Source organism: Stegodyphus dumicola, chromosome 7, assembly GCF_044657685.1.
Source record: "Stegodyphus dumicola isolate Sdum_Otavi_A_Nest chromosome 7, ASM4465768v1".
In the NCBI taxonomy this organism is placed as follows: domain Eukaryota; kingdom Metazoa; phylum Arthropoda; class Arachnida; order Araneae; family Eresidae; genus Stegodyphus; species Stegodyphus dumicola.
In genome coordinates this window covers 164,231,472-164,258,712 of record NC_140774.1, presented here as the reverse complement: position 1 = coordinate 164,258,712, position 27,241 = coordinate 164,231,472, and the positions used below count along the sequence as shown (strand labels likewise).

Below are 27,241 nucleotides of genomic sequence, written 5' to 3'. Positions count from 1 at the left end.
TGGTCCTTTAGTGGCTTATTAGAACCTTAAAGTATATTAACTGAGTCACAACCCCCTGCAGGTAAGCGTCTTTTATTGTTCATCATGCTGATTATGATTTTACTTCTCATTTTAACTTATGCCGCTTGCCATAAAATCTGCTTACTATTTACTAAAGCTCTAGAGTTTAGACTGAGCAAGTATGAGACAAAATGAGGTATAAAATCAAATCAACATAAAACTGTTAGTAAAACTTAAATAAAATGTCACTTATCTCCTTTCAAATATGTTCAGCTCTTATAAGTGTAAAATATATAATGCTCCTTGATAAATTTCATATATTTTATTCTCAGACTTAATAATAATTATGTTAATTAAGTTATGTTTAATAATAATGCATCCTACTTATGGATCTATTTTATTTTTAGGATGTATTACAAAAGTGAAGTTCAGGCATAGATAATATTTTTAATTGAATTTCAGTTCACATTCGCTCATAGGTCCTTAATTTGTTTCATTAATGATCCTTAAAAGTACTTAATTTCCATGCGCAGAAATGTGTATGAACCCTGTATATCAGTGCTCCGCAACCGGTGTGCCATGAGTAGGATATAGGTGTGCTGCAATCAAATACATGTATTTGACATTTTGCAATTTTTTATCATGTATTTAATACACAATGACAATTTTTTTCCTTAATAATGTCTATTTTAAATGTTTTTATATATTTCACTGTTGTATGGTTGTGTGTGTGATTCTAAGTGTGTCAGCATTTGAATTTTTTTGCCACTTCCTTGATAACTCGGAACTCTTTGGTGTGCCACGAAATTCCAGAAAAATTTTTTGTGCGTCGCAGGTGAGAAAAGGTTGCGGAGCACTGCTGTATATGTTTACAAATATTCATATTTTTCTGGTATTCGAACCCTGACCATTTGGAAAGGCAGTAAGTGTTGCTAACTGCTATCCTGACTGATGGTTAAAAGGGCCGTAGACACAGAGCTCTTTCAGGAGCTTCCGGTGTGTGTCGTTCTTGTTTTCTTGAGATAACAAAATACGTTTTAAGGAGTTACAGGATGGTTTGAGCCTGCTTAGTTAATCTTAGCAGTTAATCTGCTTAGTTAATGCTTAGTTAGTTCTTGCTTAGTTAATCTGCTTAGTTAATAAACTCAAGCTTTAGTTAATCATAAGACACCGATTCTGTAAAGGACATTCATCAGAATTGCAGAGGATGCTAGGCATGTATCAGTTAAGTCTTTCTAGTGTGACTTATAATAACTGTAAAGATTATAATTATATTAAAAAATAACTGTAAAGATTCCAGTCATGATTCAAGCACTGTATAGGTGCAGAAGACTAATTTGAATGGAAGAAGGAACAGTGATAATGAGGTAGTTCCCAGTTTTTTCCGGTGTAATACATGTTTGTAATTTTATTTATTTTTTAATTTTATTTTTTCCCCATCATGCTTTTTATAATCCTTGATTATTCATAGTACACATGCAGAAGTGTACCGTAAATTTTAATAAAGAACCTGCTACTTAGCATCGATTTACCAAAATTATGTTAATAAAGGGAAGTTAGCCTTATATGTATTCGGAAGTTGATTGTAGTATTTGCATATTAATATTATTAAATACTGCTTAGCTAATGAAATGCATATAATAAAAATACAGAATGCACCAGCTTTTGTTAAATGGAAATCTTTCCAGTTCAGTTTCACAGACAGTTTACATCAGAGACTTTTATTTGTTAAGAAAATTTGTATTCTCATATGTATATAAATATATGTATGAGTTTATTGAGAAAATTTTTATTTGTTTTTTGCATATACCATCGTATATAATTAGTTGATAAATTACAGATGTTTGCAAAATTAGTAAATCAATCTTGATCTTCACTCTTAAATACAGATACTTGCAAAATTAGTAAATCAATCTTAATCTTCACTGCTCGTTGGTGTTTATATAAGGTATACATTCGTGTATAAGTTTGTATTGTATCTCAAGGAGAAAAGAGGTCATTAAACTGAAATAATTTGCAAAACTAAGTTGCAATTTATTTTACAAGATTTTAGAAATTTTTTGCAAAATAGAAGAAGGATTTCCCTCCTCCCCATTCAGACTTTCAAAACCAGAGTATTCTCATATTTTCCTGACTGTTCACTAATTTCTCATTTATTTGTATGCATTCCGTTTGGAAAAAGTCCTTTTTTTTTTCTTGTGTATTTGGCTAAATGTGCTTTTTGATTGCAACAAACTAAGAACTCCTTATTTCCTTTTTATGACATTCATACGAATGTTTGAACTGCAGTTAACAGGATCATTCTCAGTAATAAGAAATAATCATTCTAGACTTTGCGATGAGCTTTACTTAACTTTATCCATTTTTGATACCAGGAAACTGATCAAGACCTCTGAATGGGAGCTCTTGTTTTGAAAAAAAGATATATAATTTATCAAAAGATTTTTTTTTATTTATTTATGTAACTGCCTTTTTATAAGGTATTACAGATATATTCATTTGGTTGATCTTTATCTTTTCATGATCTTTCACAACTTGTACTATTACAGCCAAGGTGATTCTTAAAATTGGAAATATGAGAGCTGTGTGGAAGGCCATCAGAGACGGTAAACAAAAATAAATGATTAAATAAAAAATTTATAAATCAATTATGTGGGGAAATTTAATTAAGTAGGCAAATTAAATTTTAATAATTAATAAAAAAAATTAATAAAATAAAAAATAAGTGAATAATTAGTATCATCTGTAGTTTCAGTTAATTTACCAAATGCAAGATAGGTAAATTAATAGAAACAACACATGATACTAAGATAACATGATACTAAGGATAAAAGAATGGTAAGTATTTTGATCAAGTACTCTGCATTCATATAAAATTTCATCTTTGTTTTGGCTTTTAATCTATTTTGAAGCCACTCTTCGATCAGATAAGTAATGCCCATAAAAATTCCTCTTTCTGATCAGATTGTATTTGACATGGAGGATTTGTTTTTCTGAGCTACGCAAGTTTTGCACTGTGATCTTCCCAGGAAATGTGAGCAGAAGTTAAGTAAACCAATCTAATGTACAGTATTGTGCAGACTCACCTATGTCACCTTCATTCTAAAATAATGATAAATAGTGCTGAATTCACTGGTAAGTAAGCAACAGATACATTCAATCTGTTAATTACAGATGGACAACACTTGTCCAGTCTGAGATGTTGCAGAAAAGAAGAAATTTCCTTTATCTGTATAAATTATTTCATTAACTGAGGCTGTATACTCGGAATTACATTGTACAATTTGTAGAAAAGAAGAAAGTCAACAGCACACAGCTCTTTAAATTTGATTCTAAATAAAAATCCTTTTTAAAAGTTTGACATACTGTGTAGGTAGGCATTGCATGCTCTAAGACAGGGGTTCTTAATCCCGTACCCGCGAAGCTATTTTTGTTTGCCCGTGACTGTCCGCTATATACAGTCAACAGTCGTTAATTCGGACACTCATAATCCGGAATGATCTATAATCCGGACGTCAAAGCTACAAACATTACGGCAACCTTTACGGCTGCGAATATGCGTGTGCGCATGCGCATAATACGTTTACGCATGCGCGTTTAATGTATAACGGACGGTATAAGCTAAACTAAAATTATCTAATTCAGTTAATGTTGCAGATTGCGTTGTTCCTTAATCTTCGAATTGGATCCGGCTTATTATTTTTGCAGACTGTTAGAGCAATTTTATAAAAAGTAAGCTTGAACTTTCGATTATGTCAAATATAATTTCCGATATATATTTACTAATATGTAAAGGATCTACAAAGCGAAAGTATGTTTCGATGTCCATCAAACAAAAAGTGGAATTGCTGCAAAAAATGGATAAAAGCATATCCTTCGTTTTTCTAACCATTCCGAAATCTGTTAATCAATTTCACGCTGCTCTGCGGCGGGAGAGGGGAGGAACGCCGCGGCGCGCAATGAATTGGAAGTTGATCTGTCAGCACTATCCTCATCTTCAGGGCAGATGTTTTTATTTTATTTGGCTTATAATTCCTTACTAAATGTAGTATTTCATCTCGATGTACTCCGTCTTTCATATGATTTAAATCAAATTCCTCGTCATTATAATTCGCTTCCGATAGTGAAGAAAGTGACACAGAGGTTATTGAAAACGAAAACATTTCGATTGACAAATTAGTCGGTATTCTCGACTCAGCAATTATAGGACTTGAACAGCGGAACTTTGTAACTGAAGAAGAAATTATGTCTGTTTATAGAATTAAAGAGAAAGTATTATCACATGAAACGAAGCAACTTAAACAACTTACATTGAAAGAAATGTTTAATAAAGTAAACAAATAAATATTAAGTTTTTTTTTTTTTTTTTTTTTTTTTTTTTTTTTTTTTTTTGTGTGTGTAAATTTTGATAATCTTTAGATCATAATTGTTCTTTATTTCATAAATTACGGTTTCATATTTTTAATTTTGTAATTTCTGCATGCCATCTTACCAGATTTAAACTGATGAACTATAATCCGGAAAAATCGATAATCCGGAATCGCCGAAGTCCCGACGAGTCCGGATTAACGACTTTTGACTGTACTGTATGCAATGCGAAAAATCCCATTAAATGCAACTATTTTGAATTTTTTGTTACCTTTTCAATGTAGGGTATAGTTTATTATGCTTATGATTGCAATAAAATAAAGAAATATTAAGAATCGTTATACTTCTCTCTCCCCTTTTTTTTTTTTTTTTTTTTTCTCCCCCTGCCCATCAGCATTTTCTGTTTGTCAGATGTGCCCAGACAGGAAATAAGGTTAAAACCCCTGCTCTAAGATAACATGGAGTAATTGTCATGCCTTCACCATTTTCTTCCCTTATGTCCAGGCTTCTACAAGAAATTTTACAAGTTTTGAGTGGGTTATTAACTAAAATTACCGTAAAGATTTGTATCTGTTGCATTCATCTGCATCTCAGTCAAATTCCGAAATTTGTCTTCTAGTTAAAAATTTTAAGTTGTTTTCTACGTTTCAGAAATTGTGGAGACGAAGAAAGGACTGCAGGATGACCTGATTGACGGATGGACCGGTGTCAAGAGCTTCAGGCTAGATCTTCCCGAGCCCTCTCCTCTACCTCGAGAAGTCAGAGGGGTATGTACACAGTCCTTTCATTCTTTAGAAGACTAAATTCACTTGACTTAGCTTAGGATGGTGATTTTCTGGATGTAGCAAATTAAGAAATAGATAATGGACACATTTGCTTTACAGAATTATAAAATTTAATTCCCTATTATTATTTGTTTATTTTTTATGGAAAAACATGCATCAACTAAGGAAATATTTAAATTGTCCATGATTGCTTGTTATCAGAAAAAAAAAAAAATGTGTGCCCTGGCACCATCTTCTTTTTCTGCATGTATATTGTCTTGGTTATCAACTGTGTAATAATTGATTCTTTCAGGAACTGGAACTAGTAACAACAGAAGTGGCCCTTGGTGGAAAGCCTGGATGAAAAAATATGTGATCTCTTCCCTTGTGTGTGGAGGCTTGTCTGTGTTCCATGGCATTGTTTTCATCATCATTTATCTTTTACTTCGTTCCTACACTTCCTCCCTGCAGTTGTTTGAAACAATACCAACTTATGTACCAGGAGTGGTGGTAAGTTTACACTCTTTTAGAGTATTAAAAATAGTTGTCTTAACGATAAGAGTATTTATTAATTATATTGAAAGACACTATGCTGCATGAAAATGCCAATATTGTAGGAAATTGTAATAAGGCGACTTTAATCTCTATTTAATATTGCACTTTGTTTTCCCAAAGAGATTAAAATGCAAAGTGTTTATCTACTATGATCATAACTTTTTCATTTTTCAGTTTATTCTTACTGGCCTTATTTTGATGTGCTTTGCAAAAAGGAGGAATAGATATGCATTTTTGGTAAGAAACTTTATACTTGTCATGTTGTAGAATAAAACTGAAACTCTTTCTTAGGTATTCATATTGAAATTCTGTGTGATTTAGGCAACTGAAGATTTGTTCATTTTTCTAGTCATATCCTCTCAAATAATATGGTACTTTCTCATTCTCACGAGCCCCATCTTAATGGTGCCAAGAATATCGCTGTGTTCATCTTTACGTTTCACATACAGTATCTGAGTGTCATGTTTCTGCAGTATGGTATCAAAAGCATTTTCTCGCAATCAGGACATTCAAATCATGTATCCTGCAAAATACTGATGAAGATGATGGTGACCTGTTTTATGTGAACAACTGTTTTCAGATCTACAAAATGAAATTTATGATTCACAATGAAGTGAGCAGTACTTTTTCCAGTTCTGTTTTGTATGCTCATTAACAATCTGAATAAATTATCCATCACTCTTGTATGCTGTCAGGAGTGTGGTTTCCTCTTTATTTGAACTTCATTCCGCAAGAAAGCGTTTGCCAGTTTTTCACAACCCTGTTGGGATGTTTTATCAGGTGGGCGAACAGATTTTTTCTATTCTCACAATTTTTCCATGGCCAATGTATCTGTTTATTTAGTTGGATTAAATGTAAAGAACACAGATCTCTAATAAAACTTTCCTAGTTAACTCAAATTTTCCAAAAAATATTACTCTTATTTCTCACTTAATCAGTATCAATTTCTTTGTCCAATAGTAAATACATTATAGTGCTGTTGGTTACAAATAGTATTCTGCAGCCACTAAACCAGTTATTGGAGCATATGTTTTTCTGTTAATTACAACTTTTTGCATTGCACCTCTAAATGCTTTTATTTATAAAAGGTGTACCAGAAATTTTGTCTGATAATGTTATTTTATTATTCAATTGTGCTGTTTAAATTAACTGAAAGTGTCTCGCATCATTATTGAGATGCAATCGTGTAAACATGGCTACTGATAAAGTTCATTTACGACATTTTATTTTGTATGAATTCCAACAAGGAAGAAATGCTACAGAAACTTATTAAAATTTAGTGAAAGTTTTTGGTAGAAATGCAGGTTGGGATAAAACGTCTAGGAGATAGTTTAACCAATTTGAAGCAACTGACTTCGACCTTAATGGTATCAGGACTTGTGTTCCTCTTTACTTGCTTTGGAAACATGAGCTGTCCTGACTCGGAACAGGGAGCTTACTCAAGCTATGTTCAATAAATTGTGAAGTAGACAATACACACAGGAAGGGTATATGAAACCCTTTATTCTTCTATCTTTACAGGTATTTCTGGAACTTCGGAATACAGAGACCAACCACTTGTGGTTTGAACGTAAGAATATAAAACTACTAACTAAAACTAACTTTGAATTAGTATAAAAGTGCCTAACTTTAAGATTGGCTGTTATTTAACAAAATCCGTATGTAGTACGCCGAGCTGCTAAAACTACGATACGTTTGAAATTATCAAGAGGACTAAACCTCTGGCCTTGAAGGCAGCCGAGTGAAAACTCGTAAAACTACTATGGCAAGAGGCTTGCTTCCAATAACTCCTTTCTCTGTCTTGCTTGGCAAAAAACCACAACGTAAGTACTTAGCGTTAGCAAGACAAATTTGCATAAATAAGTTAAAGCTTTTAATTCTGGCCGGAAGTAGAAAATAAGAAGTAATAGTAAAGATTTAAAATAAAATAAACATTAGTAAAACGTAGGATCCTTACATACTTCCCGCCAGAGTTAATTAGTTTGAAACTGAGGTCTAAAACGACCTTGTTGAAAACTTTTAGCTCTAAATCTAACATGAGGCCAATCTTTTACAAGCATTTCTCACTAGAAATTATCTAATCTAGAAATTAAAAAGTCGTTTTTACATTATCAACTCCATGGACAAATAATTTTCATCTGTACTGCATCTATAAACAGGAGTTTCTTAGTTGAATCTGGTTCCTTCCAGAGATCTGGAAGGAAAACTAGTTTAATGAAATGTTACACAATCAAATGGCAAGTAACATGAATACTTATATTTCTCTTTTAAAATTCTTATTTCATTCGTGACGTTATTTAATTATCTCCCCGTGCTCTCTGACATGTGTTATAAAGAAAAACACCAAACACATGCATGTCTATGTACAAGTGTTCAACACTACTGCCTGCAATCAAAACACTAACGTGTTAAAATTCAACATAACAAGACCTCAGAACACACTTTATATTCATCTCTGAACCCTGAGGTACTATTCTGAAAAGTGGCTAACTCTGAAGTGTAGCGTCAGAGAGCCTAACTACATTCATTCAACCTTTAACACATATTCACAATAATTTGCTCTTTTTACAGTCATACGAATAAGTTAAAATTTTGGCATTACTCTAATATTTTCACTTTTAACATATCACAGTATTTCTTAAATTTTAAGATAACAGTTCACATTGTACATAAGGACATATTAACATGTCGTTAATTTTATGCATTTTAAAACATACATTAGTAGTACATTGTTTGTTAACTTCTATTCTTTTCCAAGCAAGCTACATTGAAATACTACATTTCAAATGTCTTTCAGACTAAAACTTCTTTCTTGCCAGAATCTTTTAAATAAAATTTTATACAATAATTTTTACAATTTTCTTAAGGTACCTTTCTCAAAGATTATCAATGCTTTTACAATATTCAAGTATTTACACATTCCTATTATACATTAATTTTAGTTTTACTCGGGAGTAATTGAAAAACATAATACCAAAATAGGTAACAACTGATTTCTCGCCTTTTTGGTGATAAAGGTAGGCCTCACATGAGGTAAAACTCCTTGAATTCTGCTACTTGCAGTAAGAATGAAAAATTAACTTAAAAGTTTCAAAGTAACATAAAGTTTTACTTATCTTTGTGATATTCAGACATCCTTTTTTCTGCCTAGTCCTGGAAAGTGGTGAAGACTACGGTCTGGTTGATCTTCCGTCTTGTGCGGGGTCGCGTGTCGGTTCCTTCCTCCGTGTGCTTCCTTTTTCTTCCAGTTCGGTCACCCTTGAAGACCTTCTTTTTAGCATCTGCTTGTGGTCTCGGCCGTTTGATGGCAGCTGGTCTTGGCGGAACCGGGACAACTCTGTCTCGTTGCTGGCTGTTCAAACTTTTCTTGCTTCCTTGCATCTGCGGTTGGTTTTTCTTCGTCCATTCGTCGACATTTGCTGCGTAGACTCCTATCCGATGGGTAGATCTTCCATTTTGGAACCGTGTTATGGTTGCTGCCATTTCTCCTGGCTCTCTTTGCATTAGGCAAACTTCTCCCTTCTTCATTCTGGGGGTGGTCATGCCCTCTCTTTTCTGGTCGGTGGAACAGCTTCTTTTTCTTGTTACCTTCAGTTTTCCAACGGGGGAACTTTCTTTTCAATTGCTCCTGTCTACTCATGGCTTGCCCTTGTGATTGTCGTTGTTCCACCTCTGGAGATTGTGCCTGCCGTGCCGGATCCTGCAAAAGATCTTGAAATATTGGCATTTTATTACGATTATAGAATGGTTTTATCTGGTCAACGTTCGCGGTGCAGGTTTCACCATTCCTGGCTTTTAACACCACTACAGCCTGAGTTACTTTTTCTATGACATATGGTCCTTCAAATCGTGAATAGGATTTGGCAGTTTTATCTTCTGGTGCTGAAGAAAGTGAATACTTAATTTTTAATACTTCATCCCCTACTTTATAAGTTACTCCCCGTCGTTTCATATCATAATATAGCTTCTGTTTTCTTTGTGCTACTTCAGTGTTCTTTTTTGCTTCTTTAATTAATTTTTCTATATCACCCATTTTAAATTCTGGGGCTCTTTGTTGAACATAAAATAATTTATCTAACGGCGTTATAATCTTTCTGCCTAAAAATAACTCAGCAGGAGTTTTGCCCGTTGTATCATGTTTTGATGTTTTGCGGTCCTAAGGGCGAAAGCTAATTCATTGACATAGTTATCCCAGCTTTTATGAAAATTTTTAACATAACTACGGATAATTTTCACTATATTTCAATTGACCCGTTCTGCTATATTTGATTGCGGCGAATACGAGACCATTTTTAAATGACGTATGCCCAGTTTTTGGCACGTCTTCAAATATATTACTTACAAATTGAGGACCATTATCCGATATAACTTTTAGGGGCGCCCCATATTTTAAAATATATTTATTTAAAATAATAATCAATAACTAATTTCACGGGGGCTCATTTTAAGGGAACAATTTCGGTCCACTTACTAAAATGATCAACCATAACAAGGAGATACCGAATTTTATTTAACTCACTGTTCGGGAAAGGGCCCAATAAATCGATGCCAATTATTTCATTTGGAAATTCCGATTTAATGCTATTTAGAAACCCGGCCGGGCAGAAGTTAATATAATTAACTGCTTGACATGTTGGGTAGAACTGGACATACGCCCTTGTTAACTTTTGCAGCTCAGGAAAATAAACTGCTTCGCGTACGCATTGGATGGTTTTTCGAATACCACCATGAGAAGCTAAAGGGGAGTCGTGCAACTCCTGCAGTATATTTAATCTAAGACTAGCTGGGATAACAGGTCGAAATTCGTTGTTGGAATTCGTAGTTTTTGTATAAAATAATAGACCGTCTATTAGTTCGTAATGGGCCGCCCTATTTCTTATCGCCACAATATCTTGGTGGCTAAAATTTTCAGAATCTTTTAAATAATCATAAATATTTTTTAAATTCCGGATCCTTACCTAGTTCGGTTATTACAGTTTCTTGGGAATGTATCGTATATGCTGTGAGCATTGCCACCTTTACAGTATTACCTTCTTCATCTATTTTTATTCTGGATAGGGCATCTGCTACGATATTTTCCTTTCCGGGGGAGTGCTTAATTACCAAATTATACTCTTGTAACTTGAGGGCCCATCTTATTAACCTTGGGGATAAGTTTTTCTCTGACTACAATCTAGTTACCGCCGCATGATCAGAATACACTGTTACTGGCGCCCTTTCAAAATAGACTCGGAACTTTTGCACTGCTAACAGAACTGCAAGTGCCTCTCTCTCGGTCGCGGAATAATTTCTTTGAGTTTCATTTAAAGTTCTACTAAAAAATGCCACGGGCTGCTGATTTTGCGAAAGTACAGCTTCTACCGCATAATCCGAAGCATCCGCTGAAATTTCTAAATTCTCATCGTTCTCAGGAAATTTCAAAACAGGGGCTTACGTTAATGTTTGCTTTAATTTTTCAAACACCCTATTGCCTTCGGCCGTCCATGAGAATCTTGCCCTTTTTCCTTTTTAATTTTAACAATGGTTCAGCAATAGCAAAATCTTTTATAAAGGACCTATAATATGAACAAAGTCCTAGAAAAGAAGACAGCTTCTTCGCCGTATTTGGCGGCGGATACTTTTGCGCAGCGATTATTTTTGATTCGTCCGTCTCGATTCCTTTCCGAGATATTTTGTAACCTAAGTATTTTAATTCAGGGGCTGCAAATTTGCACTTTTCGACATTAACTATTAGACCGGCCTCATTTAATAATGAAAACACCTCTCTTAAATCCTGTACGTGTTGGTCCAGATTATCACTAGTAATAATGATATCGTGTAAATAGATAAATGTGGTCTTTCCTAGAACAGGCCTTAGCACAATGTCCATACATCGCTGAAATGTTGCCGGTACCCCTGAAATGCCAAACGGCATACGCAAGAATGCATAAGTGCCAGACTTGGTTATAAAAGCAGTCTTAGGCACATCTTCTGGTTTAACACCTATTTGAAAATAACCAGTCGTTAAGTCTAACGTAGTCATGTATTTCGTATGTTATGTAAGTTATGTTCCTTAAAATTTCTTCAATAATAGGTAACGGATATACCAGATATTTAGTCATGGAGTTTAATTTAGGATAGTCAATTGCAAAACGCCACCTTTTTGGATGTGTTACTGGATAGTCATTATTTTTCTTACATAACACAACCGGGCTAGCATAACTACTTGAGATGGGCGTTATGATCTTTTTACGTAACATATCTCATTCGAACGTAACATATTCGAATGTGCCACTCTATAATTTTTTCTTTATTCTTATCATACCGATATGGCTTTTGCCGAACTGGCAGTGAATCTCCTGTGTCGACACTATGGTTAGTAACTTGAGTAAATCCGGGAATATCACTAAATAACGAAGCAAATTCACTTACCACTTGGCGAATTTTTTGTTGCTCTCCCGTAGCTAGGTGGTTGAGATTTAACGTGGGTGGTTCTCTTTTTTCTTCCAGAACTGGTTTCATGGTCAGCTTAAGGGACGCTTGGTTAAAATCCAGCGTTGCTTCTGCCTCTGAAAGAAAATCTATCCCTAGAATTACATGTGCTTGTAGATTTTTTATGATAAAAAACATGATCTTTATTTTCTCATCCTTAATGTGAATATAGAGGGGAATTTTGCCTATGCATTTGCATCTTTCCCCTTGCGCAGCTAACACTGTCGTATTATCCGAATTATATATTCTGTATTTACGGAAGTACTTCCTAAAAAAATCTTCTGCCACATAGGAACACTGCGCACCTGTATACAGGAGCGCCGTGGCTGGGATATTGTTTACCAAAACTTCAATCTTTAGAAGAATCAAATTTTTCACAATAACTGTATTTAACTTGAAGGAAGAGGGGTTTTCTTGGGCTTCGGATTTCCGCACCCTCCCGTCAGCAGAAATCCGTTTTAGTTTAAATCTTATTTCTTCCTTTCCATGCCTTCCTTCTTTTTCCGCTGGCCTTCAGACTTTTTTTCTGGCTTACTATTAAACTGTCGACGTTTGCCGGTTGTTTTTGGATACTCAGGTTTCTTTGCCCACTGATTCGACTTGCTTCCGTAGCCGTGTTCTTGCCTTTGCTGTGGTCTTGGCGCACCAGATTGGCTTTGTTGCTCATACTGGTGTCTTCTTTCAATGTCCGCCGTTCTTCTACTTTCAAACTGGATTGCTAGCTCAAATAACTTTTCCAGTGTAGTCAGATTCCTTAATAAAGTCTTGTACTTGGGGAAGTAACCTAGGCAAAATTACTTGCATTATCTCAGGATCCGGACGGATTCCATACAAGAGTTTAAAGACGTGAATTTTTCTTAAAATTAAGCTTGAGAGATTTTCAATTCGTTGCTGGTATATGCTGAAGAGTTCCACTTCTAATTTTTCACGATTTCTTACGACAGGGAAGGCTTTTACTAAGGCAGTCTTGAAATTTTCGTAAGTATAGGTGGGGCTTCCCGCTTGACCCAAGAGGTTTCTGCCTATACATTTGAACCAATTAAGCGCTTGGCCTCTCAAAGCGCTGGTAGCTAAGGTGACTGGAACTCATGGACTGGATACAGCATGAAGTGGTCATCCAATTTTTCCAAAAAACTTGTTACCGGTGAGTTTCCATTAAATGTTGCTTCTGGTTTCATCAATGCGCGCATGGTCTGGACGATGTACCCAAATCCTTCCAGGGCGGCAGCTGGCATTTCTTGATTCTGAGCCGCTTCTGCAGGCACCACAGGTTCTTCTTGAAACTCGGCCATAGTTATTCTTCTTCGTCAGGCGCCACTATCAAGACTTGTGTTCCTCTTGACTTGCTTTGGAAACATGAACTGTCCTGACTTGGAACAGGGAGCTTACTCAAGCTATGTTCAATAAATTGTGAAGTAGACAATACACACAGGAAGGGTATACGAAACCCTTTATTTTTCTATCTTTACAGGTATTTCCGGAACTTCGGAATACAGAGACCAACCACTTGTGGTCTGAACGTAAGAATATAAAATACTAACTAAAACTAACTTTGAATTAGTATACAAGTGCCTAGCATTAAGTTTGGCCTTTATTTAACAAAGGTCCGTATGTAGTACGCCGAGTTGCTAAAACTACGATACGTTTGAAATTATCAAGAGGACTAAACCTCTGGCCTTGAAGGCAGCCAGCAACCGAGTGAAAACTTGTAAAACTACTATGGCAAGAGGCTTGCTTCCAATAACTCCTTTCTCTATCTTGCTTGGCAAAAAACCACAACTTAAGTACTTGGCATTAGCAAGACAAATTTGCATAAATAAGTTAAAGCTTTTAATTCTGGCCAGAAGTAGAAAATAAGAAGTGATAGTAAAGATTTAAAATAAAATAAACGTTAGTAAAACTTAGGATCCTTACAATGGTAAGTGAAGTTCTAAGTGGCCGTCTTTAATTGATAACGGAATTATCAAGATCATGGTAGAGCTAGATCCTTTTTCGACAAGGATTCCAGGAAAGCTTAACTCAGCCCAACAAACCATATGTGCCATATTCATAAACTAAAGTTATTTTTTAAATATTTCAGATGGGTGCTTCATGAATTGGGAAAAATTTGCATGATTGAATTGTAATATATACACATCTATGCTTGTGTGCAACAAAAGTGAAGCATTGGACTGGATGGTTGCTGATGAAAAGTTGAAAAGTGAATTACCTCCAAAAATATTGTTAGTAAGAGTATACTGTGAGCCCAGACAACTTAGCACCTGCACCACTAAACTGAGTTTGAGCCTGAATAAGAAAGTGATAGATATATAATGAGACATCCAAGAACCATATGTTGCAGCCTTTTGAAACCTAACAAAAAGCTCAATTTAAAAAGGTACTATCAGCAAATGGATATTTAAACAAAGCAATCAAAGAAAAGAGGCTGTCAATGTTCAGTAGAAAGCACATCATACTGCCTTATGATAAGGCCAAACAGCACGCTGCTTTGGCAAATCGTCAAAAAATCATAGAACTAAGCTTATAAATTCTCCCACATCCACCATACTCCTCAGACCTGGCACCCTCGAGTTATCACTCCAAAACGGAAGCAGTACTTGAGTTCTTCACCACTAAGGACAAGACATTTTTCAAAAAATGTTATTTACAAATTATCACCCAAGAGGCATTAGTAAGGAAAAATATTATATTGTACAATAAATATTATTAAAGGTATGTGAAATGTATTAGTTTCTTTAACTTCCTAAACAGACAGCATTTTCCAGTAAACCCTATGTATAGTTCCATTCCGGGGATGTTTTCAAATGCACAGTAAAATGCTTTCTTAGAAGAATGATGTTTTTAAAGCATCTTCCTCAGTAATGTAAATAAAAAATTGTTAGCATTTTTCTGAAAGAAAGTATTTAAGAGGTGGCCTGCTCACAGCTGTTATCATCCTCATTTGTCAGTAAATCAAACTTTATAACATATTTTTGAAAAAAGAAAACACGTTGCAGTTCCTCTCAGCTTTTCTCGTGAATTAGAAACTAAATTGACCATTATTAGTGTAAATGTCAGCTCAATTTTCAAATCTGTGAATCAGAATTAGTAATAGTGAATGCATCAAAATTTATAGAAATTATATCATAAAATAAACGGCATTTCACAGACCAGTAATCATCTTACAGGATTGCAATACATATTTTATTATTAGTATTTATTTATTTATTTATTCATTCTGTTGTTGGCAATTTAATGCTGTTCTTGGAAGCATTTAAAAACTTGGGGAGGGGGCTGTACTAATGAGAAAGTACCAATAATGTCTGAAACAGTAACATATAAAACAAAATTGATTTTAAAAGAAAGCAAATAATTACTGCAATCTTTGTTCTTCTTGCGCAAAGTAGTTTATTCATCTCAAATGTAAAACAATTTTATTAAGCCATAATCTTCCTCTTTACCAGCTAATTGTGCTTTTTTCGCAGTGTGCAAATATGAAACATAAGTAGATAGTTATTGAATAATATATATTTCTCCGTCACATATTCTTTTCCTGTACCCATCGGAGTATGATTTCAGAACATCTGATTTGTAGTAGTTAAGTAAATGAATAGTATTGTAGAATAATAAATGTAATTGACTACTTTGAAATGTGGAGTACAGTAATAGAAATTTATATCATATTTATATTTTCATATGCTGTTTTTAATCAAGTAGTTTTTCTGCAACCCTTTCATTTGGCAATGGTATGCACTATCCATAATGATTAGTATGATTTCAGAACATCTGATTTATAGTAGTTAAGTAAATGAATAGTATTGCAGAATAATAAATGTAATTGACTACTTTGAAATATGGAGTACAGTAATAGAAATTTATATCATATTTATATTTTCATATGCTGTTTTTAATCAAGTAGTTTTTCTGCAACCCTTTCATTTGGCAATGGTATGCACTATCCATAATTCTAATCTTGATTTTCAGAAAATATAAGAAAAGGGGGGAACATGTGAGTAAATATACTGTATAGCAAATTTTTTCAAAAAAAAAAAAACTGCAACAGTGAATATATCTTAAACAGGTGACTTGTCAGTTTATGAAAAGTATGAAATGAGGTAGATTTCCAGACTCTAGTAAAAATATTTATTCAGGCCCCTAGGAAGAAAATTAATGAATGTTTTTCACAACCAAATTAAAGTGAAAAAAAAAATTCATCCTTGGATGATATCTGAAATGTTATTAACTGAAATTTAAGGCATTGTACACAAATAATATTAAAGACATTTATATTATCAACAATTTATCTGTATTTTCATGCAGTTTAATCTGGAGAATAAGTTCATTTGGTTACATAAGTTAAATTCACTCTTAACCTCTTTGCTTTCAATGTTGAGAGAATGAAGTGTTCACCATGACCTTGGAGTGCTGAATGTCACTGTGTGTTCTTTCAATTTATTTTCTTATATTATAAAAAGAAAATTATTATACTTAAAATAAAAACTCAGAATAAATATATATCATATAAAAATCTTAATAATTTATATATCACTGCCTGTTACATCCTATTGTAATAATTATATTAAAAAGCTTAAGCTGCTTGCACTTTGTGAAATATTTTTAATTTCTAAATGATGTTTACAAGCATTGCATGTTTTATGTTCTTAGAATAAAAGTTTTAAATAATATTTGTGATAACAAGATTAACAGTCAAGCGATTCCATCAATCAGGTATTTCACCATTCTGACATCATTTACATACATTTAAAAGTTGAAATAAAATGTTTTGTTTCAGCATATCAAATGTGATACAGTGACCAGCAATGACATTTTGCTCCCATGTCCCATTTGATATGATAGACCAATGAAGAGAAACTGAAGCATGTCATATATGATATGCTGGGAGTGAAGAGGTTAATGAATGGTTATCTATTCAGATTATATACAATTAAATTATGTATTGTTAATTAAAAAAACAATTTCCAAATAGTATGGGAATTGTGCTATCACTACTGCTGTCCCATGCCCCCCCTCTCTCTCTCTTTTTTTTTTTTTTTTTCACTATTATTATTAGTAGCAAAACAAACTTCTTCATTTTAAGTCATTACTGTAAAACAAAACCTGCAGACAGTTTTGTTTTATAGTAATGATTCATGGTTGTGATACTTTCAGTTATTCTGCAATAAGGATTTAACTTTTTTATGAGAGGACGTGGTTAAGTTGGCTGTAATTCCATTTTTAACAATTCTCCTAGACTTAAAATGATTTAAAATTTGTTATGTGTAATTATAATATTGGTAAACTTTTTTGAATTTGTATATTGTATGATTTTGTTTGGCAAAATTCATATCTGGCATGCCAGTGTATGTAAAAACATGTTTGATAAATTTTAAATAATGCTATTTGAATTTTATAATTTAATAAAAAGTATTATGTGGCATGCATGTGTTAGCGTTCTCTTTAATGAATGATTTTGTATTTTCTGAATAAAGATTTGTTAGAAGTTATCCAAATTTCTGCAAATGTGATTTAGTTTCTTAACAGAAGTTTATTTTTAGTTTGAATTTTAAAAAGTCCATTCTTTTATTCATACTTAGTTTTATTTCTTGTATCATTCTTTCCCAAATTAATCAAAACATTATATCTGTTATATAGATAGTACGCAGGGTTATATGCAAATCCGTAAATATTATCTCCATTTATGGAACTACTTTTATTGACACTTATTTAATTTATATTGTAGAACCTCTAGATAGAAGTTTAATTTGTTCCAGCATTGAGCTCATAGCGAATTTCTAGTATCTAGAAACAAACTTCCCTATTGAAAATAATGGAAATCCAGTTAATCCGTTCTCTAGCCCTCAAAATATCAACATAAAAATTAATTTTTCTAATAAATAACACTGGTAAATAATATAACCGTAGTTTTCCTTTATGATAGCTTCTGACACCAACCTTTTAGCTGCTTCTCGTTAATCCACACTAACAACAGCTTCTCAACATCTAGGAATTTTGGACGGTGCTTGGAAGTAACAGTAACTCCTTTGTCTACATCAAGTTTTTTAATTTCTTCCTTCCTTCTTCAGAATAGTGCAAATCGTCGATGTCGAAAGGCTGTAAGTCTTCGCCAATTCCGTCACTCTTACACCACGCTCGCTTGTTTTATGTATCACTTCTTTTTTAATTTCAAACAGCCATCTTTCCAGTTTTTCTTTGCAGCACTATCTGAGGCAACAGTCATCTTGGGAGGCCTCATAAAATAATTATTTTCGTGTTAAATGTAATAAACACTTGGCACAAACACATAGATCAAAAAACACTGAGTGATCTGACAAGGGGATTCCCCCCGAGTCCAGCCAGATCGAGAACACATACCAACAGCCTCACTCGTTACTCGAGTCAGTGCTCGTATTTAGAGACAAATCTTTCACTTGTACTTTCCTCGTATCTCGAATTTCTCGTATGTAGAGGTGCTTGTATCTCAAGATTTCACTGTATACAGTTATTATAAATATATTAATCTCCTTTTTTGTGTGTGTAAAATAGAAAGTATAAATAATACCTTAATGTTTATTTTTTGCATCTCTCAACCTCCGAGAAAATTTCTGAAATAACCTCCTGCTTTCTTCCTTCCTTTTATTTATTGATTCTTGAAGATATTTAAAATTTAAATAATTTTATTTCTTGCTAATCTGTATACATACTGAAGAAGGTAAATTTTTGGCGAAAAAATTCGATAGCATGTTTTCAGTAAATAAGCATGAATTAGGGTCCCCACAATATGTTTTTACTATTTTTATAATGTCTATGCCAGTCTGTATGTGAAAATTTTTCCATCCACCTTGCCTTTTATATCAAACCTCCAAAATATCTGTTTTCCATATGTAAGCTTTCTGTATTCATATAAAAAGTTGAGTAGGTGTTGAGTAACAAAAACCAGAAATGGTACTTTAATATGAAGCCCATAAGAGTTTTTAATGGAAAATTGTATTAAAATATAATCCAAAATTTTTAAATTTTAGTATCTAAAACTTTTATATGAGTGGGAACAATATATTAGATTTGAGTCAAAATTGATATAAACTGAAAATGATGCTTTACATAAAGCTCTGAACAGATTTCTTTCAAAAAAAAAAAATATATTTTAGGATATAATCCAAAATTTCTAAGACTTGGTATTTAAAATTGGTATATGCATGTACAATGATATATAATCACATTTGAGAACAGAATGTATTATATTTTTATGATATATTATAAACCAAAAATAGAACTTGAAACTCATAAGAGATTTTCATAGAAAAATATAGAAGCATTATACTAAGAGTTTGAACTAAAATAATGCAGCTCATGTTAAGGCTATTTCTATTATATATAGACATTATATTTATTTATTTATGTCAAGCCTTAGCAAAAATGATTTTTATAACAGCATTTCATTTTCAGAACTTCCAAACTCTTGTAATGCAGGCATGTTACCAAAAAATGAACTTGTTATTCTCTTGTAATGTTGATGAAGATAAAGCAGAAGAGCAAATAGGCAATTAGAAAACATGCGTTGCTTTACTTCTTAATGCATGGGAGCTGTAATCCAAAAACTAATTAACACCATTTAGCAATATCTAAATAATATGAAGATTAAAATGAATTTAGGTTTGTCATTGCTATAGAAATAACATAGAAGAAAATTAAATTATGATTTTTATTTCAAATTATTTATTTAAAATATTTTGTAAACACATAATTTCCTTTAATTAAAAACCAATTAAAGTATGTTATTCAACTGGCCAATAAAATGTAATTTTTAATTTAAAAAATAGAGGAGTAAATGTTTGATTATATTGATATAAATTTAGAAAAACCAGTTTTTACACATGGCCAGTTATGCTTAATGCAATATAATCCAAAATTTTGTCTTACAGACCTTTCTGGTTATTGCTTAGATTTTGTGTACGAATAATCAATTGAAAGTGATACTTTTCTTGAAGCTTGTTGCTATTTAAAAAGATCGAATTAGAAAAAGGTCATATGATGGCCACTTTTTTCTAAATGAGTGCATAAGCTTGATTTTGAGAAAAAAAAAATTTAATATGTTTCATCATAACCCCATGCATTCACTATGCTCTGATGTTTCTAAAAAATGTAACAGAATAATAGCGAAGCATATGCAAGTGTCTGTTTACTAGCTTGGCTTCAAATCTTTTTCATATTAATTTTCGTGTAAAAATTTTAAAGTGACATAGTTAAACCCTACAAAATTCTCGTTTTATAATGTTTGATTCAGCATAATGTTTTACTGCAAATAGATAAGTATAATTCAAGTGCTGTAAACATTGTCTAGTGAATATGCCATCACATTTTAAATTTTATATAAAAATAGCCATATCAAAGGAGGGGAGAAATATTGTTCAGAAGCTGTATGAAACAAGCCAGATCTTGTAGAAGAAAACTTTTAAGTAAACTTAAATACAAAATATCGCAAGTCTTCTGTTTGTGAAAACCTAGCATTGGTCGATTGGCTAAGACATGTGACCCTAGTAATTCAACTCAGATTAGGTTGCCAGTGGAAAGTTTGGCTGCTTGAGATTTTCATGGTCATTCTCACGTGTAATGTGAATTTAAGAAAGATTTCCATTTAAAGTCTTCCTTTCTGAAGGCAGGTAGATGATTCTTGCATGCATTCTCTAATAATCAACTAGCTAGAGCCACTCTTTAAACATTATAAGGTAAAGAAATAATCTATTGGTACCATTGTTTTTCTTTTCTCTTTAGTGAAATTTTATAATATTTAGTATCTGTTCTTCAATGTAGATTTCTTCCGTTTTTTTTATTGTTATTTCTTTATTTATAGATGAAAATAGCTGGAGGTTGTTGCCTTATTTGTGCACTTCTGTGTGTTGTAATAACAGTCACTACAACAGTAGTTCATATGAATAGGTTACAGACACTTCATGAATGTGTCTACACTCCTCAAAGCAAAACTTGCATGTGTGTGTCAGCTATTGGGGATCACAGTGCACAAGAAGGTAAAAGCATGTTTCTGTAACTGTCAATTAGCATTGCAGCTTCTTAAATGCAGTCAGTTGTGTGTGATACACTGATGTCCAGAATAGTGCATAAAAGTGATATTTATCATGTTTTAGTCTGCTGAATTTCACCAAGTTACAGCCTGTTTTCTCTTGATGTTTTGACTTATGTTTTTAATTTCTAAAATATTTATTTTTATAATTTTCATAAGTTTTTGAGTCATTGTAAATGCAGGTAACTAAAATTATTGATACTGAATTAGGGAATACATGAGCGTGATAATTTGTACCAATAATTAAGCAGGTGAAACCAGTAAGAAAATTTGGAATTTGTTTCTCAGCCATCTAAAAGCAACAAAAGGTAGCTTTACTGCTATCTTTACCAAATTTAACATTTGGGGTTCCAATGGTCATATAATTATATAGAGGGGAAAAAATGAGGAATTTGGCATAGTTAATTAACTGTACAATGCCATGTAAGTTGTGTATAAAGTTTCTTTTTATGATTAGTCTTACAAACTCTATTGTTCCAGCAAATTTTCTTTTCTTGAAAGACCAAAACAGCATCAATATCTTCAGTTGCATATTAAAAATAGATAATATGTTTCTGGATGAAATATAAATCTAAAAAAGCAAGTGAAATATCATTATAATAAAAAATTGGAACATGAGAAGCTCACAAGGCATACATGGGGGAAGCAAATTAGGGTTTCAGTATTAAAGACTATTACCATTCACAAGTACTGAAATTTTAGCTATTATGAATCTTTATTAAAATTTTTAGATATGATAGTATTATGTTGTAAATTATAGCAATGTTCTGCAGCTTTATTATTTCTGTATTTAATTTGTTTTTTCATTTTATTTCCAGCACATCGTTTCGTTTTCAATAACACTCCGAACTGTGAAGTTGTCCATGGAAGCTTGTATTCTTGCCTGCGTGTTCTCTTTAGTTTTTCTGTACTGGGCATTCTTTTATGCATATCATGTTCAATGTTGATATATCAGCTCCATTCACATGAGAAAAAAAGGGTTTACTGGGAACAGGTATATTTTCAATATACTAAATATATTTTGATTTTGAAAAGTTGTATCAGATCTTAATTTTTGTTAAAATAACACAATAAGCTGATAGTTTCAGACTCCAGATTTCTTTTCAGAAGATATAGCTAATAAGATTTTGAAAAAAAATCCTCTCCTGGTGTGTTTATAATGATAACTGCAATATAAATATGACATTTTGCAGTGTACTTTGATTCTAAATTATCTAGATTTTGAATGAAAATCTCTTAACATACTGTTGCATTTTTTTATTCTTCTGACACCAGTTGTTACGTTATTTTTTTCCTTCACGTTCGTACGGGGTTCGTAGATTTGGAGTAAATAAGGATGACACTTGATGAAGTATTGCAACACACTTTATTTGCCCAGTACTAATCAGGACAACTCCAAAATCACATTACAGTCGTCGAAGAGCTACTATAAACATGCTGACACAGCCTTCAGGTTATCAGGCTATAACTGTGGAGACAGCTTTGCTGCAAAGCACCCAAGTACAGCTCCCAACTCTGCTTGGTCGTTCTCGGAACTCCACGTACTCTCGAGACTCTCCACACGATGCACTCGACGATACACAAGAGTATAGCTCTCAACTCAGCACAGTCTAAGACAAAACTCGATGATGCACTAAAAGACTCTCTCAATGCACTGGACGACCAACTCGGCACTAGACTTCAAGACACTCGCTCAATGACTGACTATCAGCTCGCTAGACGAGGCACACACTTTCACTCTATGCCAGCCACTCTTACTCCCCCTCTCGGCGAGGCACGCACACTCACTGAATGCAGACCAGCAGGGTTTATATAGCTTTTGGCTTGTGTTCGAGAACATTCTGGGCTAAACCGGTAAGAATTCGTTCCAGAAGGTTCTCCATCCGTCCATGGCATATCACCAATTTTGTCACCAAATGTGGCAACCCAGTCTTGCCCTGCCATTTTATGGCAACCCTAAAACTGCTTTCTGGGGACGCTATCTCACCGCACCTGTACATTTCGTAACAATACCTTTAATTTAAACTTAGATTTTTTTTTAATTATATATATATATATATATATATATATATATATAGATGTGTGTGTGTGCGTGTGATGTACCAGCTTTTGTCCGAAATAAATAGATTTGTGAAGAATCATAAATGTAGTCGTAGCTTAAATTATCAGACGATAAGTTTTTTAAAAAAAAACAGGATCAATTTTTTTATTATTCAGGAGAAATAGCAGTTACAAAATCAGATATCCGGAGTATATAAAAAGAATCACTAATAACGTTTTGTATGAAGTTTACTGCATTGTGACATTTAAGAAAAAGCCCCTGATATTCCTTTGCGAGTTCTTTTATAGCCTCTGGAAAGGCGGAGCTTCCAAGAAATGATGTCAGCCATTCCAGTTCGCTTTAGATAATTCCAGAACATTCTATAACTGTACATGTAGAAAAGGCGGGAAAAACAACTTGACTACGGGGCTGTGGATTTAATTCCACGTACTTTCAAATAACAGACCGTCGCCATTAAAAATGAAAAGAACATGCAGTTAGAAATTTAAATGTATCCTTGACTATGGAATTTTATTATTACATATATATGTTAAGTAACCTTAGACTGGCAAAAGTTTTGAGTAAAATAAAACTTCCACAATCACAAAAATTTATCTTCTTTTTAATTAATGGCATTCATCCCTAATTCTTCCCGGTGCTTTCAGAATTCTAATATCATAAATTTTCATATGTCATGAACTATTTTCTTTAACAAATGGTGCTACATTATTTTAAAGTAAATATTTCTAACATTCCATTTAGATACTTCTTTGTTGGTTCATGGTATTGTCAGTCTGGAAGTCCTTAAAAATGAGGCAACTATTATAGCTGGTATTAAGAAAATTTAAAACTGCATCTTAGATGCATGTCTTTGTATATTCTGTCTTGGTGAGAAAAGGAACTCATAGTATATTTCATCTTTAATATTAGACAGGAAAGTTTTTTTAATTTATAAAATATTTTTGCTCATGTGCAGTTTTTAAACAAGGATTATAAAATATTACTGTATTTTATATAGAAAAAAGGAACTGAATAAGCATATTCTTATAATATTTCTATCACTACATAATGTTTTTATTCCTCTCTGATCTACTTATTTAGCAAAGTCAAACATAGGACACTTTTTATATGTTTGAAGGGCCAGATGTGCTTCTCCTCAATTATTAATCATATAACTCTGGACAATTTAGATGTATAAAATTGTAATTTCTGTTCTCCCTTGCAACTAGGCAACACAGCCGATATATTTCCACTTCCAAAAATTTTTATATCTTCAAACCTCATAAGATAATAAAATAAGACACTCTCAGAAAGGGATGAATTCACCAACTGATGTCTAAATTGAATTTCATTTACCAGTTATAAACAGGGTTCTTCCGGTCCTTAAGAGTTTTTAAAAGTCCTTATGTTTTTTGGAATCGATTTTTGGTCCTTAAAAGTCCTTAATTTTGGCCAAAATCGACAGAAGGTCCTTAATTTTAATCATCTGAAATTTCTGTCTGTTTTTACAACTGCCATTTTAAGTGTGAGTTAGCATTTTGAAGGAATAGTTTTGGCAACTCACTAACATATATGGTTACCTATTGAGTGGATTATAATTTTTTCCTATTTCTAATATAAACTGTGGTATACTCGAGTTTCTGAGCAAGAAGTGAAACATAAGCATTTTGAAATTCATTTTCCCAATGAAGAGCTCTTAAACAGCTTTCTGCTTTTGGGAATGTGAAGTCTTTTATTAAATGGTTCTAAATTTGACGACTTATCAACATTTTGGTGCTTTTAAGTTCAGTTTCTATAGAAAATTTTTAATTCTGAGATCTGGGAATTTTTCAACAATATTTTTTAAAATATTGTAACATTGATAAATTTCATTAAAATAATGGTAATATATTGAAATTATATTAAAAAAATGACATTAAAATAAAGCAATTTTATTTTTCTCTGTCATATTATAAAGTTCTGTTATTCTACAATATTTTGATTCTGAAAAATAAACAAGGTATACTGCTATAAAGTACAGTTTAACAAACAGTTCTTAACAAGAGCAAAATTAGCTATGTAGTTAATTAAAAATGTCCTTTTACTAATTTTTTCATCGTAAGAGTTTTTCCCATGTAATTTTCTCAGATTATGCGTAAGTTTCCTCTATAAAATTAGTTTTACACTTTTTCCCAAAATATTTCTGGCTTTTTGCTGTTACAGAATTGGTAGGGATAATTTTTCTTTAGGACTTAAACATTGAAGCCTGGAAAGTTTAGGACCATTTGAAGGCTAGATTTATAGACCCCCGATTCTAGAAAATTAAAGAACTATGTGACAAAATGAAAAATGTCTCCGTGGTATTAACACATAATGGATGTAGTTTACAGAAAGTTTGCTATGAATTTCTTGCTTTTTGGAGAACATCTGGAAGAATAATGAAAACGTAATATTTGAATGTTTACTTCTAATACTCGAATCTTTATCTTCTCTTGATTTTCTCTACTTTTCATTAGACACAAGCATGGAAAATGTCAAAAAATGCTTCTAATCTTATCACATGGACTGGTGTGGAATAAAAGGAATAAAAAAATTGAAAACTTACAATTTAAAAGATAATCTAATATGTTTTAATGCATCACACACAGAACTAGAGCTAGGGATTTTTCTACCTGATGCAATCTCTGTGGATACTAAATTCTACTACCTAGTGCCTTTCTAAATTTTCTTCCAATGCCTGCTCTAAATTCTAAAAGTTTTGTCGTTTCTAGATTTTTTTTGCTTGGTGTGTCACTAAATTCTAAAAATTCTGCCACACCAGCTTTTTAACCGAACATTTTCTATACATTCTAAATACATTTTTTTTTTTTTTAGAATAACAGAAATCCTTATTTAAAACCGAAAATTCTAAAATGGAAAGGCATCATGTTGAAGAAAGAAACTGAATACATAAAGAAAATTATTCTTCAAAGATATGTACAGTTATTATTATGTAAATTACCCTGTTGTTTATGATTTCAGTCTTTACTATAATTTCCCATCTCTGTTTCCTCATATGATAGAGTTATTAAGCCAGCTTGAATTAAAATTTATTTGCATAGTCTTTGACCACATAGTCCACATGCATCATGATGATCTCTTTCTATACACAATGAATGACCGCTAGTCCACATTTTTAGTTTGAATTTGATTGTTCTTGTTTAATTATATCACCATGAGCTGTAATTGATTTCTTTAGCATCAGAACATGCCTTTATGTTTAAGTTCTTTTTAAATAAGACGCTTATTTAAACCTTTATCTGACATTGTAGTTATTTTCAGACATGATTTGCTTCACGTCTGTCAGGGGGTTTCGGACTATTTAACTTTTACCAGATCAAGTAAACCCTCATATAGGTACATTGTGGAGAGGTTGACAAGTTAGAAGATAAAGCACCCAAAAACTAGTGAGAATACTAGGTTTGTGTATTGAGACTAGGTTTGCGTATAGAAAAGATGCTTAAAGAGAAGTAAATCGATATAAATTAGCCAAAATGTCTGCGAAGGCTTCAAATTAAAAAGACGCATAAATATTTTGTTAACATTTATGTTTTGTATGTTTTGTAGCATTAAATGTGTAATTATCCTAATATCATTTAAGAAACAGTGTCATAAATTACATGTATTTTGAACTGTAAAATTTTATTAGATCGTGATCTGAATAGGGCTTTTTTAACAAATATTGTTTAAAAATAAATAAAATTTAATAGTGCCCACGTAAATTCATGACTAAGGTTATCTAACTACCTAATTTAATTATTTATAACTAACTGCTTATCCTTAAAAATTATCTCCTCATATTAAAGTGAGTTATTGAATTTCATTAATCCTTACTGTGGTTACAAGATAAAAAACAAAAATGTAAAAATTTATGTAAAACTTATTCTTTACATCTAGTGAGACTTAAAATAATACAAAACAACTTATCACCTCTGGTGCTTTAGTGCCTTATTAGAACCTTAATCTATA

General features: G+C 32.6%; 1 protein-coding gene across 5 annotated transcripts in view; it reads left to right on the top strand.

Moving 5' to 3' along the window:
* Positions 1–27,241, top strand: part of LOC118196191 (uncharacterized) — an 86,305-nt gene that overhangs the window by 43,910 nt on the left and 15,154 nt on the right. For 4 of the 5 annotated variants that reach the window (XM_085821022.1, XM_085821023.1, XM_085821024.1 and 1 more), the window contains 6 exons: positions 5,020–5,135; positions 5,446–5,642; positions 5,862–5,924; positions 20,986–21,160; positions 22,032–22,207; positions 26,108–26,209. In XM_085821022.1, the coding sequence (XP_085677148.1) occupies positions 5,066–5,135; positions 5,446–5,642; positions 5,862–5,924; positions 20,986–21,160; positions 22,032–22,207; positions 26,108–26,209 (783 nt within the window). In that variant the 5' untranslated portion in view covers positions 5,020–5,065. The remainder of the gene's footprint in view (positions 1–5,019; positions 5,136–5,445; positions 5,643–5,861; positions 5,925–20,985; positions 21,161–22,031; positions 22,208–26,107; positions 26,210–27,241) is intronic. The other variant, XM_085821026.1, reaches the window with a different exon arrangement.